Consider the following 15,292-nt stretch of genomic DNA (forward strand, 5'->3'; position numbering starts at 1 on the left):
TTTGAAACAATGACATGAGGACCCCATCCAATAATTCCATCTATATCACGCACACATACGCATACACACAAACGTAGGCTTACTAGTCGCAAATCTACAATATGAAAGCCAATTACTTTTAATAAGAACTTAATTATAACAAATATAACGAGGTTATAAATTATAAATTTTTCTAGATAAAACAGAGCTTTGGCGTAAGCTCAGATGTGTTCGTTAAGTTAGGGGAATACGATTCCTGTATTTGTTATTTTATTTTTAACATTGTCAATTAGAATATAAGTAAATCACAATACATCATATAAATCATCTGGATAAATATCACTTATCTAATTTATTGTCAAATAAATTCATTTTTTGATAAGCGTGGTTATCTTTTGTTATGCTAATGACCATTCGTAGATCAATATCAGAGACAGTTTGACAATCATATATTTGGAGATATAGAATATGATAACTTTATAACTTATTTTATTTACAAATCCCTCATTTCTTCCTAAAGTAGGTAAATCTATATAAGTAGATTTAATATTACGTTGATATAATTATACCTTTTTATAGGCGATCAAATAAGCTCGGCATTTGATAAATTGAAACAAAAATGTTTAAAATTTGCTCATTGGTAATTATTTTACAATATTTGGACTTACCTGTTTGTAGCGTTGTTTGTAAACTATTACTAAAAACGTGAATGGCCTCCCGTTTAAAGAAGCCGTTAGTTTTTATTTTTATTTGGTTGTTTCAAGTATTTCAATAATCTTATCTTGGAAAAAAGCATGATATCAGTTCTGCACTCTTCAAAACAGCGTGCCCATGGTCCAAAGAGCTTTTTATAACGCACCAGTGACGTTTGTTTCTAGAGCGAACCGGTAACCTTGCGGTATTGAGGGGTTTCCTTATTGTTTATGTATTTTATTGACGGCAAATTTCATATCCACCTTAATTCTCTTGATTTGACAATTACACTTGTATATGAAACGATTTATCTAAAACTGACATATTTTTTCCTGTAAAAAAACTGAGTACCGCTTTAACAATATTAATATTAATGGGAAAAACAACAAACTACAAGAAAACGAATCTTTGAGACTCTTTTTTTCCAATCATTTTGTCTTGAGCAGTATATTTTGTAGGTATGTAGTTCCAATATCCGACAACAAATCCAATATCAAAATCAGGCATATCTAAGCATCATTTGTTCAGATCAAAACTAAATATACGCTGTTGTGAAAATAGGAAACGTAATCTTGAAACGTTGTTTCGCCTATCATTTACATACATTATTGTTGTTACTAGTTTGTTTGTTGTTGTTGTTGTTGTGATTTTTCATCTAAATGTAGTATTTAAAAAGAATATTGTTCCTTTATTTATTTTTCCATCTATTATGTAAAATACGTATGATATTTTGTTGTTGTTGTTTGTTTGTTTTACAATTACTTTGTTAAAAGAAAACTTTGGCCTGACAATCATTAATTTTGAAACTCTTATATGAATCTTTCATCTATTTAAAACTACAATTATAGTTCAATTTAACGTAATAATATATCTAAATTAATACTTATTTAAAAAAAAACATTAATTCTTTTAGTTGTAACAGCTTCACTGGTTTGGTAAAATGTAAAATCACATTTATAAAATGTGTTTTTTTTTCTTTTTGTGTCAATTTTCAAACACAAGAAAACTGAACGCAAAAAAAATCAGCATTGGCATACTCAGTGTCTTTCAAGGAGACTTTAAAAGGCCCTGGCCTACACTGTATTCGAGATGTAAAAAAAAACTCCAACAGGAAAACAGTTATTTATACAATTTACTTACGCTGTGTCGGCTTCGTCAAATCTCAATCACAGTCTTATTTCCTCCAATGAACGCCAAGCAGGCTTAAAATGTCAAATATTATTCGTTAATTTTACACACGTGACTTCAGTTAAAGGTAAGAAAGGAAAAAAAAAACATAGAATCAGTTCCTCCTATTGTCTTTTTCCTACATATATAATAATCTCCAGAAGACTCAAAGAAAAGACAAGTCTAGTTTGATTTTTTTTCCACAGGGGTTTGTTATACTCAATAACAATTATAATCGTCCTTTAGAAATGAAATGAAAAATATGCAATCGCACTAGGAATATTTTGTATGGGTAAACTATTTTTATTCATTTATTTTTTTTTTTTAATTTATTTTTATTTTATTTTCTTTCTTTCTTTATTTTTTTTTATTTTTGTTTTGTTTTATTTTATCTATTTATTATATAAGCTGTATGTAATTTTTCGGACGAAGCCAGTCTGTTTTCAGTTTGACTTCCTGTAAAATGGACAGGGAAGGACTGAATATAAGAAGAGGTTTCATTGGTCGTTTTAAAATTACAATCTGAATTCGGTGAATCTCATTGGTCATTCTAAAATAAAATGTAAAAGATAGTTCTTACCATATAATTTTAAGGACAGCTCTAAAATAAAAAATAAGGAAAAGTTTTTGCCACTATAAAATAAAATGTAAATGATAGTTTTTAAATAAAATGTACAGGAATGAGGAAAGTTCCTAAACTTTTAGGTTAATTTGTAAATCAAACGTCAAAGTCAAACGTAAAACAAGTAAAAGGGACACCTTAATTAGAAGTTGTCCTTCTTTGAAAAAATAAAACAACATCAATATCAATATGCTATAATTAAATGTTTACAAGATGGGTATTTTCTTAGCTACAAGAAATAATCATTGTAATGGAAGCATTGCTAACATTTCATTTTGTATTGAAAACTAAGAAATAACATAATTTTGCATGTTAACCAGTTTTACTTTGGCCGAGTGTTTTTTTTAAAAAGATGATTCTTGTTTGTTTTCAGATTACCATGAATTACTTGGTGGGATCACTAATTATATTGGCTATATGTCACGTGAGGACTGATGTCAATGATATATGGAACAGTTTTAAGACAAATGGCGGCAAAGTAAACAAAACAAATCTTTTTATTCAATATGAAAAACTATGCCCAATTCTTAATGGAAGATATGCATGGAAGAAAGATAAGAATTTAACGGTTCAAAAAGGGGAGTGTTTACTTGAAAATTGTAAAGATACGCTGGAATGCCAACTTCTTGACAACTGTTGTCACACCAGTTCCTTTGGATATTTAGCAACATCTTTGTTTGATCCATCGGTTTATCCTAAGCAAGGTGTATATCAACATTATCTACTAGTCGACCATTGTCCATACGATATTATTGATGAAATAAAACTGAAGTGTGAACGTTTAGGAACGAGCCCTGTTACTTCAATAAACACTCTAATTATTTACAAAAATTCATTTTGCGCACATTGCCACGGCGAGCCTGATACGATCGACTGGAAACTTGTATTTGATTGTCCAAACGCAAATCGAGCACAAACCCGATTTAATCTTCTCAACGATTGTTTCATACTGTATAAACCTCAAAGCCCGCACAGACCTCCAAGTTTGGTTCCCAGAGAGTTTAGTAATCTACGGTTGCATAAATCACCTTTAATCTCTAAGTGCAACGTAACGGGTTTATGGAAACACTTTGATAATGATATTGACTGGGCTTGTCGAAGATTTAACAGAGGGTATAAACACTTTAAAAACCTATATTGTTACATCTGCAACCCAAGCGTCGTTTCCACTCGATCTGTAGACAAGAAATCACTTATAAGTACATGTAATGAGGGTTCTCCACAAGGTGATGAACTTAATCAAACCAAACTGTTATCTCAAACTAATTCTTCAATACCGGAAATGTGCAAATCCTCTGATATTGAGCCTCGACTGAGTCCATATAGAAACGCATACTGTCTGTCGTGCAATGATAAACTGACTGAACATATTTACTCAAACATAGGAAAATTTGAAATAATTGGCTCTGGTGCCAAATCCTTTCTGTTACAAGTAACACTTGCTAATGAAATCAATAGCAAATTTACAGCCGATGCTTTTAGAAAAAGAGTTGAGAGTCTCTTGAAACTTTTTGTTAAAGACACGAAGAAGGTAAACGTTCCTGCTAAAACTGTTGTTGGTGAAAGAGATGGAATAAAGAGAGTAAACATCAAAAACCAACAAACATTGACTAAAGACTGGTCTAAAATGTGTCCATTTGATCCGGTCTGCTCTGGATCACATCATGATTTAAATATTACAATATGGAAAAATAGATGTGTACCATACTGCACTTGTAACCAAACTTGTCTGCTTTCAAAAACTCTGCAATGTTGCTTCGATAAATACCTACAATATAATGTACACTCATGCCTTCAAGAATCACATTTCCCTGTCCTCATCAACCCCGATATTGAAACATCTGATGAGGAGATAAGTCAAATAGTTGTAGACAAATGTCTCCCTGGAATTGAAGACAACAATTACAAACTTAAGTGCAGCAGTGACGATGATTCTGACTATTTGATAAACATTCCGGTAACAACAAGCGACACATCTCTGCTACCATTTAGGAATATATACTGTGCTTTATGTAATGTCGATGTAAACGACGTAAGCGACGTTAACGTATACCTGAGAGCGCGATGTAAACAGTTTTTAGAGATAGAACTACTTCCAACTGTTCCAGATGTCATAGAGGCAATTAAATATCACGATTGTAAAGTGACATTTGCATTGAATGACCGTTTATTAAGGTATGATGAATGCACATTAAATACTGAAACCATTGTACAGAAGAAACTAGATTTTGTTTGCCTTCATGACTCAATATCAACAGGCAATGGACAAGATATTGACAAATTATGTAACGACAATGAATTACCATTTGTAGTTAATTCTATGTCGCGTAAATATGTACAGTGCGATACTTGCAATAAACTCCTCGAACGGAGGTACACGAGAATAAGTACACTTATCCAATGTAGAAGTCATAATGATTCGACCATATGGAATGAGTATATGTGCTTTGTTGAAGATGATGTCTGGCTGGAGTACGCTCGAACTGGTTCAAACTTTAAAGTATTGAACAGTTACAGAAGCTTGTTCAACATTAGGAACCTCGATTTTGAGCGTCTAAAACAGATAGATTACAAAGAATGCCGACATGGAACATTTGACATTGAAATGGTAGGCCATCTATTTTATTTAGCTTTTTTTCAATTTTTCTTCATGCAATTGTATCATGCAGTTTCTATTTTAGTGTATTCTGCTATTGACATATCTCATTTATAAATACTAAGATATATTACATATAAAACTTGTTTGATTTTCTAGCAATATTTTTTCTATCGTGTATTCGTCTTTGTTTCTTGTTACCAAGGCAACCTGACGGAAACATACTGCACAAACATGTTCTACAGTCGATTTTTACTTCTGCTTTTAAACCAGCTACCTAAACCAGGCCCTCACATATATAAAGTAACAGATAGCCAACCCATCTGCATGTGTGGTCTTTGATGTATTCTTATTTATTTCGGTACATTTTAGAGATTGCCACACAATCAGTCTCCAATCTGAGACACATGTATTCTTGATAAGTGATAGAAACGGCGTAAATATCATTACAGAAAAGAAGTTCATAAAAACATCAACTCATAACTAATTTTGTGTTTCAGGGTTTATGTAGACGTCTGTACTGTAGCAGTGGTCGACTTCTTGAAAATGACACATGTACCAATGTGTTTGAATCTGTTATTAACACCACATTCCTGCTACGTTTGACCCTCAAGCCATGTGAATGGAGTATGCATGAAACGGAAATAGGCATAGGCCATAGAAAGCTTCCAATAATAGATAAAACTATGGAAATAAGAACTGAAAGCATTTGCCAAGGCATGTACAAAGTTGTTGAAGACATTTTGGGAAATGAAACTGCGTCTTCGTATATGCATTGCAGCGTTAAGGTATACAATTGTACAGCAAAAACACACAACATGCACGATGATTTTGATGTTTTCAAAATTTCACAAAATACCAGAATTGATGTAAATATCAGTGTAAACGTAAAGTTGTCCAGCCAAAAATCTCACATTGAAACGCAGTTGTACTATCTAACGCAAACGCGCATGTTCCGAGTAACTCCGGAAGTTTTATGTCCTAGTCCTCAAACGTTTGTCAAAGATAGTTTACTCTGTAGTGAACAATCTCTCATCATCCCAAATGATACGTATGAGTATGATAATACAATTTACTACCCTGTTAACGTAAAGAAAACACTTTTTTGCCCTCATGTTAAGATCAAAGTTACCAATACATCAATTGATAGAACATCTGGGAACATTGTGTTCAATTATCTCAGTCATGAACTATCTGTCCCTATTGATAGTGTTGAAACCGTCAATACAATCAACGTGCAAACAACACTATGGGTGTGTAAGAATGACGTACACTTTCCCGAGCATATACACGTATATCAAAGGCAAGGAAAAGACCTAGAGAAAGCATATTTCTTATTCAGTACAAGTTGCAATATTGTCTCATTGCTAAGTCTTACTGTTACCTTACTAACTTACTCAATGTTGAAGGTTTTGCGGACTGTCCCTGGCAGAAACAATATGAACTTGGCATTTTGTCTTTTGTTAGCTCAGGCAAGTCTTCAGTTTCCTCACGAGTCTCCAAGTTCAGACTCTAGCGGTCCAACTATTCAATGTCAAGCAGTAGGTGTGTGCGCTCACTATTTTTGGCTTGCTACATTTTTTGCTTTAAATGTTTGCTCTTTTCATATGTATAAAGTATTTTCGGGACGGCTAATGCTTACCCAAAGCCAAACAAAATCAGTTTTTCCTAAATATACAATTTATGTGTATGGGAGTCCCTTTTTGGTAATATTAGCAGTCCTATCGGTGAATATGGCAGCTCGTGGTATTACCGGATATGGTCTCTACCGTTGCTTTCTGGACGACTTGTACTACGTTATCGTCACATTCGTGTTGCCCTCTTGTTTGATTTTTGTGTCAAATACAATTTTTTACGTAAAAACTTTTTATATTATCTATAATTCACCAACACTTCGCTGTAACTTGGAAGAGCGCAGTACATTGGCAATCTATGTCAAGCTTTGTACATTAACGGGTATGACATGGCCTTTGTTGTTTATTGACGCTTTATTTCCATTGTCTGTGTTTTCTTTCATTGCGACATTCACAAATGCGATGCAAGGTTTCTTTATTTTCATTTCTTTCACATGTAACAGGCGTGTCTTAAATTTGTACAAACGTTCCCTGTCAGGAAAACAAGAAACGAATACTGTATCAAATAATCTAGATACTTTGAGCAGAGGTCAGTCTCTGAAAAGGTCACATCAATAAAAGTTTTTGTTCGTCAAAACGATTTCTGTTAATGATTGTTTTTGTTTTGTTTTTTGTTTTTTTTTTAGTCGTGTTCGTTTGTGATGATATTGCCGTCACCACCTTTCTATGACGGGGTTTAATTTTTTCAGAAATAAATCTATTACATATTACCGTATAACTGCTCCAAGACAAAACTGCATTTGCGGCCACCTGTATATAACGTTAACCTGTCTGTCTGTTTATGTATATTTTTCAATAAACAAAACAGCTTTTTGAGACAGAGTTGAAAAAATAATGTTAAGAACTGAATTTTATACTTTATAATTATGCTTTTATGTCTGTGAGCAGAACTTAATTGTCATACATTATTTAAAGAAGTGTAAATAATGTGAATAAATCATACAAAACTTGAATTTGTTAACTGTTTCATATTGAAAGTGTCCACTTGAAAAAAGACACCGTCTTTAAAATAAATGCATGTAAATTCTACATATTTTACTTTAAAAATGCCCTGTATATTTTATAAGAAAGTGAATTACTTAGTTTAACGTCGTACATTTAATTATTTTCCGTAAACAGTAACATGTACGATGTATTAACTTCTTAAGTATGTCAACGTTATGATATTGTTGTAATTAAGAGCTTACATAATAGCTTTGTTATTGGACTGAAGACTGTCATACTGGCCTCGTTATTGGACAGGAGACTGTCATTTTGGCCTTGTTTTTATATTGGCCTGGGACCTTTAACATTATATCAATATGATAAGAACTTTTATTGCTAAATTATACAGAAATATTGAATATCGTGTGAAAACTGCTACTCTTTTGTGTTGTTTACTAAAAGATTAAAGCAAATCTTTTTCTTTACCATCACAGTCGACTTCTATCGACCATGTTTATAGCAAGTATACAATGCCAGCATTCAATGACCGTATTATTTCAGCTTTTATTTGATTCCTGTAGAGTAAGCTTTAATTGTACATTTATACATGAATACCTGAAAGACGTAGACAAATATTGTGTTTGTTTTTAATGTAAAATTCTGGAATAAATCAATTGCCTTTATGACAAGAATGAAAAAGCTAGATTTGTAAACAGTAACCAGGTTGGACTGGTACAGAGGATCGATTGATTCGCGCTATGGGAACCTTATCGATTCTACCCGCTCATAGCCTTTTAATTGAAATCTGTTGCGACAGAATCAAGATCAAAAGCAGACGCGCTATTGATACTTTAAAAATGGAAGCTGTTTTAATTTATACGGCTTTACTGTGTTGGATAAGTTGTCAGAATGGTAAGTTCTAAGTTCCAGGTAAATATAAGCTCATTTTCTTTAATGAACGAAGTGTCAAAATTAAAATTAAATTAATTGTTAGATTATTGTTATCCGATCACAGCATTATAAATTTTCAAATTTCCGATTAAACGATAAGTGAAATCGTATGGGTTACGGATTCGAACGCCTGAGTTTTCCTATTATCATCGTCATCATCATCATCATCATTATTATTATTATAATTATTATTTTTTTTATTATTATACCGATACAGCGATGGTACAGGGGACGACATGTTACAGAGAAGAATCACTGGGTGATAGAGATGGTAATGTGTATATTTGTGATGATGAGAGTAAACCCGAGTGTTGTGAGGAGAATGAACAGTTCACGTGCTGCGAGTCGCAGTCAAAGAAAACATGGTAAATATTACACTAGCATAATCACGTGGTATTGGCCGTCATTTACTCGTATTGGTCGAGTTTTGAAGTTTATTGGTATAAATTGAAAAATTCGGACAGATTCTCGCTTAACATTATAAAAAATTTATTTATAAGGCAGCAAATAAATAAGTTATTTCTTTATTGGAGCGTGTTTTTTTTAAAGCAAGCTGTTAATATTAATTTTATAATATATCTTTAACATTTTATGATTTAATGTATATTTCAGGAAAGAGCAACTGATATTATGGGGAACTGTGGGTGGTCTAGTACTACTAGTAAGTCTGACATGTTGTTATTTCTGGAGGGATAATGTCTGTAGTAAAAGCGATACAAGTCTGGCACACAGATGCTGCACATGCTGCAAGAAAGTGTAAGTTCTAATATGATGTTAATAAATAAGTGTTTTCATAATGGCTTTGTTATTGGGCTTAAAAATGAGATATTTGCCTGAGGGCAAAGGCCGAGTCTAAAGCCCAATAACAAGGCCATTAAGAAAACAATTATTGACAATTCCATTAATTTACTACACATAATCTAAAAAAGTTAAACACTAAGTGAACAAAAAATAACTTATGTGAAATTCCGTTGTTGTGAAGCATTGCAAACGAGATTCTTATTTTAAAAATGTCTCGGAAACCTACCTTGCAGCAATTCAAAATGGCGACTTTTTTTCAATAAAAAAAGCACATTCATAATGGCCGAGCTGGAGAGTCAATCAAAATCCTACAACATAAAAGTCGTATTTTTTGACAATGTTTTATGTTCATAATGTCGTGGTAAACTTCATATTAGCCTTACATTTCTTGAAAGTGAAAACGTGCCTAATTTTGAAAAGTTAATTAATAAAGAATCATTATCACTGGTGTGGAACGATGGAAATGCGTGAAAGAGAATTATTATAATATATATATATGACGGCTAGATGAATTTGGCTTACATATCAAAATTTCTTTTTCAGAGAGAAGGAAGATCAGAAGCCTTTTTCATCTGTACCAGAGCCAGGGTCCTCCAGGATGTCTCACTTTTCACCCAAACCTTGGAGGTTTGCCGGTCAGGGTATCAATGATGATGACAGAGATTCGCCGGCTCCAGCGTTCCATTTCAAACAACCCACATATAAAAAGTATTAGGAGTCAAAAACTGTGTTTTTTAGCTCACCTGTCACAAAGTGACAGGGTGAGCTTTTGTGATCGCTTTTCGTCCGCCGTCCGTCCGCCGTCCGTCCGTCGTCCGTAAACTTTTACTTTAAATGACATCTCCTCATAAACCACTAAGCCCTGGGGTCAAAATTGGCCCCGCCCCAGGGGGTCATTGATTTTCCCTATATGCATATATAGTAAAAACTTAAAAAATCTTCTTTTAAAGAACCCAAAGAGCTAGAGCTAAGATATTTAGCATGAAACATGTTCTAATGGATGTCTACCAAGTTTGTTCAAATAAGAGCCCTTGGGTCAAAATTGGCCCCGCCCCGGGGGTTACTGATTTTCCTTATATGTGTATAGCAAAAACTTAAAAATCTTCTTGTAAAGAACCCAAAGACCTAGAGCTAAGATATTTGGCATGAAACATCCTCTAATGGGTGTCTACCAAGTTTGTTCAAATAAAAGCCCTGGGGTCAAAATTGGCGCCGCCCCAGGGGGTCATTGATTTTCCCCATATGCATATAGTAAAAACTTAAAAAATCTTCTTGTAAAGAACCCAAAGACCTAGAGCTAAGATATTTAGCATGAAACATCCTCTAATGGGTGTCTACCAAGTTTGTTCAAATAAAAGCCCTGGGGTCAAAATTGGCCCCGCCCCAGGGGGTCATTGATTTTCCCTATATGCATATAGTAAAAACTTAAAAAATCTTCTTTTAAAGAACCCAAAGAGCAAGAGCTAAGATATTAAGCATGAAACTTGTTCTAATGGATGTCTACCAAGTTTGTTCAAATAAGAGCCCTGGGGTCAAAATTGGCCCTGCCCAGGGGGTCATTGACTTTTCTTATATGTGTATAGCAAAAACTTAAAAAATCTTCTTTGAAAAAAACAAATAGCTAGAGTTTAGATACTAAGTGAGTGTCTACCAAGTTTGTTGTAATAAAAGCCCTGGGGTCAAAATTGGCCCCGCTCCGGGGGTCATTCATTTTCCTTATATGTGTATAACAAAAACTTAAAAAATCTTCTTTGAAAAAACTCAAATAGCTAGAGTTTAGATATTAAGCACGAAGCATCTTCTAGTTAGTGTCTACAAAGTTTGTTCAAATAAAAGCCCTTGGGTCAAAATTGGCCCCGCCCCGGTGACATTGATTTTCCTTATATGTGTATAGCAAAAACTTAAAAATCTTCTTTGAAAAAACCCGAATAGCTAGAGTTTAGATATTAAGCATGAAACATTTTCTAGTAAGTGTCTACAAAGATTGTTCAAATAAAAGCCCTTGGGTCAAAACTGGCCCTGCCCCAGGTGTGTCATTGTTTTTAACTATATGTGTAAAGAAAAAACTTGACCAGCTAGACCTTAGATGTTTAGCATGAAACATCTTCTAATGGGTGTCTACCAAGTTTGTTCAAATAAGAGCCCTGGGGTCAAAATTGGCCCCGCCCCGGGGGTTACTGATTTTCCTTATATGTGTATAGCAAAAACTTAAAAATCTTCTTGTAAAGAACCCAAAGACCTAGAGCTAAGATATTTAGCATGAAACATCTTCTAATGGGTGTCTACCAAGTTTGTTTAAATAAAAGACCTGTGGTCAAAATTGGCCCTGCCCCAGGGGGTCATTGATTTTCCCCATATGCATATAGTAAAAACTTTAAAAATCTCCTTTTAAAAAACCCAAAGACCTAGAGCTAAGATATTTAGCTTGAAAGATCCTCTAATGGGTGTCTACCAAGTTTGTTCAAATAAAAGCCCTGTGGTAAAAATTGGCCCCGCCCCAGGGGGTCATTGATTTTCCCTATATGCATATAGTAAAAACTTAAAAATCTTCTTTTAAAGAACCCAAAGAGCTAGAGCTAAGATATTTAGCATGAAACATGTTCTAATGGATTTCTACCAAGTTTGTTCAAATAAGAGCCCTGGGGTCAAAATTGGCCCAGCCCCGGGGTCATTGACTTTTCTTATATGTGTATAGCAAAAACTTAAAAAATCTTCTTTGAAAAAAACAAATAGCTAGAGTTTAGATACTAAGTGAGTGTCTACCAAGTTTGTTGTAATAAAAGCCCTGGGGTCAAAATTGGCCCCGCTCCGGGGGTCATTCATTTTCCTTATATGTGTATAACAAAAACTTAAAAATCTTCTTTGAAAAAACTCAAATAGCTAGAGTTTAGATATTAAGCACGAAGCAACTTCTAGTTAGTGTCTACAAAGTTTGTTCAAATAAAAGCCATAGGGTCAAAATTGGCCCCGTCCCGGTGACATTGATTTTCCTTATATGTGTATAGCAAAAACTTAAAAATCTTTTTTGAAAAAACCCGAATAGCTAGAGTTTAGATATTAAGCATGAAACATTTTCTAGTAAGTGTCTACAAAGATTGTTCAAATAAAAGCCCTTGGGTCAAAACTGGCCCTGCCCCAGGTGTGTCATTGTTTTTAACTATATGTGTAAAGAAAAAACTTGACCAGCTAGACCTTAGATGTTTAGCATGAAACATCTTCTAATGGGTGTCTACCAAGTTTGTTCAAATAAAAGCCCTGGGGTTTAAACTGGCCCCGCTCCGAGGCCTATATACAGGTGAGCGACTTCAGGGCCATCATGGTCCTCTTGTTTTCTATTTTTAAAGAATGTCTGATAAAAGTTATTAATTTTATAACATTCTAATGCCTGCAGAAGCATTCAGCCATGGTGAATAAATTATATAGGCTGGTGCCTTCAAAAATGCTGTGATGTTGATAAAAACCTAAAGCTTATACTGACAGCCTTGGTGAAATGACAGCCATGGCTATCATATTCTACAGTACAGATTGATATCTTAAAATCAGCCATGGCGATCATTTACTACGGTACGAGACACTTTGAAAACATTCAGCCATGGCTATCATATTCTACAGTCCAGAATGATACCTTAAAAATCAGCCATGGCGATCATTTACTACGGTACTGAGACACTTTGAAAACATTCAGCCATGGCTTTCATATTCTAAAGCACAGAATGATACCTTAAAATCAGCCATGGCGATCATTTACTACGGTACGAGAAACTTTGAAAACATTCAGCCCTACAGTACAGAATGATACGTTTAAAAAACATTCAACAATGTGAGGATCGTAACTTAGTTTGCTTGCAATATTTTACTGGTAAATTAAACTTAATGCCACTAAACGATAAATTGTGGCGACATTTGTGAATTATCCGATTTTTCTGTTACGCTTGGTTATTCAAATTGATACAGTCCTTTATCTTTATATTTTGTTATTAAAATCATCTTGTACAAATGAGATTTTTTGTTTTCTATGAAATGATATCTACACAGATATTAGACATTCATTTATTATTAGTACATGTAATAACAATGCGCTTAATATAAGAACACAAATTGAACAGAAACTCCTTAACTCAGACTCTTTATCATTTACGCGAAAATGTCTTCCCGCCATTGTTGTTGTTGTTGTAACTATGATTAAAGTTGAAAATTACAAAAGGAAGCGGTAGGAGACCCATTATTCACTATAGGAGAATTATTTGTGACTCAAAAGTTGTGAGTAAACTATACGTAAAAGATCGCTTCATTACCAGATTTTAGAGATTGGTATCCTTTGGCAAGGGGTATCAATTACTTGTACATTGTATATCAATTAGTGGACTGCTTGCTAGTCTCTACCGATGATTGAATTTAAGAGATTTAAGGTTTTTCCTCCGTCTGTCTGCCATCACCCAAGTCAAAATATTTACTCGTCCGTCCGAAAATCTGTACCCCGCGATAACATAAGTATACTGTGGAAGTTTACAAATGCATAGATATCTGTAATTATCTCCCGCGTTGTTATGGTAAAGGAAACAGTTAAAATATAGCTTTGCCAAATGGATCCATTTATAAATCAAAAAGTATGAATTGAAAAATGATCACAACTGGTATTGCAATACAGGGGACTATTGTATGTCTTATCATATTTGAACATTAAATTTTTCCTACAGGATATGATTGTAAACTTTCTAAATTGATGTTGATGTTGTTAACCAAGGCTCCAAAGTTATAAAACACATCCAAGATCAACTCAAACACCAGCAAAGAATTCATATTGACCAATGGAATTCATGCGGTTTGAGACAAAACTCAAGGCCTGGGGGTTAATATTACAAAACACGTTTTTCATTTTTTGAAGCCAGTAATATAGTAGAAGAAGGTTAAGTAATACCCATATACTGTAGCCTGTATGTTTGGTAAAAGCTGTTTGCCGGCTTGACAAAAACTGCATCCTGTAATAACTTAAAGGAACTCCACTGAGGTTTATAAGCCTAAAACATAAGAATTTAATTTTCACATAGATAAACATGAGCATTTTAAACAGAAATATAAATAAGACATAACTAGGAAATACACAAGTTATACATTGAAAAATCATATGTTTGTGCTATTCTCGGTTTAAACGCTTTTCAATTTTGTAATAATTATTCTGGAAAAAACAGAGCGAGCTAATGATCTGAAATTTTGCATAGTTTTTAGTATAGATCTTCATCAAATGGAGTAATAATCTCAAAAAAATTATTTCCAGTCCCGTCATGTCAAAAACCTCAGTGGAGTCCCTTTTCAAATGTATAATAGTGAAGGGGATGAATCATAGAGCAGTTGGCCATGTGGACCTTATATAAACAAGTTACTATAATATTATCATTACTAGCGAGAAAAAAGTCATTTGTCGTGTGCAGTGTGTGGTTCTCGGTCTGTTCTCTAGTTTAAGCATGAGAGTACCCGGTGCTCTATCCAAAAGAATCATTCAATAATGTAACAATGCATGAATTTTCCCCTGGTAAAATTGTTGAAATGGAAACGGAAAGAGTAAATATGTAAAAAGTATTCCAGCCCGGATTGCATTTTTTATGCGCTGAAGAGACTACATTTTATAGTATCAAAGTTATTTTTGTTTTTGGACTAATTGTTATTGGCGTGTTAATTAGCGTTCATATATGACCTATACCAATTTTACTGAATGAAAACATTCAAACTGAAAAATATTATAAAAATTCAAACGTTTATACACGATTGTTTGAAAATAAAGATATCATAATAAATAATAAAGATGAAAATAATTCTTTTCGGGCTTATCACGGGAAATTTTCCCGTCAAAATATACATGTATAAATTATAATGACCCCGATTCGGAAAAGATGACGATTTGCGGAACAAGTCACATTCCTTCTCAAC

General features: G+C 33.7%; 2 protein-coding genes across 2 annotated transcripts; both read left to right on the top strand.

Moving 5' to 3' along the window:
- The first annotated feature begins 2,840 nt into the window (after positions 1–2,840).
- Positions 2,841–7,296, top strand: LOC132739890 (uncharacterized). Its single transcript, XM_060727726.1, has 2 exons — positions 2,841–5,069; positions 5,558–7,296. Exons 1-2 carry the CDS (start codon positions 2,841–2,843, stop codon positions 7,247–7,249), a joined length of 3,921 nt encoding a protein of 1,306 aa, XP_060583709.1. The 3' UTR covers positions 7,250–7,296.
- A 1,072-nt stretch (positions 7,297–8,368) lies between these two features.
- LOC132739878 (uncharacterized) lies at positions 8,369–12,061 on the top strand. The gene is made up of 4 exons (XM_060727693.1): positions 8,369–8,527; positions 8,784–8,931; positions 9,179–9,322; positions 9,911–12,061. Exons 1-4 carry the CDS (start codon positions 8,374–8,376, stop codon positions 10,080–10,082), a joined length of 618 nt encoding a protein of 205 aa, XP_060583676.1. The 5' UTR covers positions 8,369–8,373; the 3' UTR covers positions 10,083–12,061.
- Positions 12,062–15,292: the final 3,231 nt, after the last annotated feature.

This window comes from Ruditapes philippinarum, unplaced genomic scaffold (assembly GCF_026571515.1).
Source record: "Ruditapes philippinarum isolate M1 unplaced genomic scaffold, ASM2657151v2 ctg706_1_1_1_1, whole genome shotgun sequence".
In the NCBI taxonomy this organism is placed as follows: domain Eukaryota; kingdom Metazoa; phylum Mollusca; class Bivalvia; order Venerida; family Veneridae; genus Ruditapes; species Ruditapes philippinarum.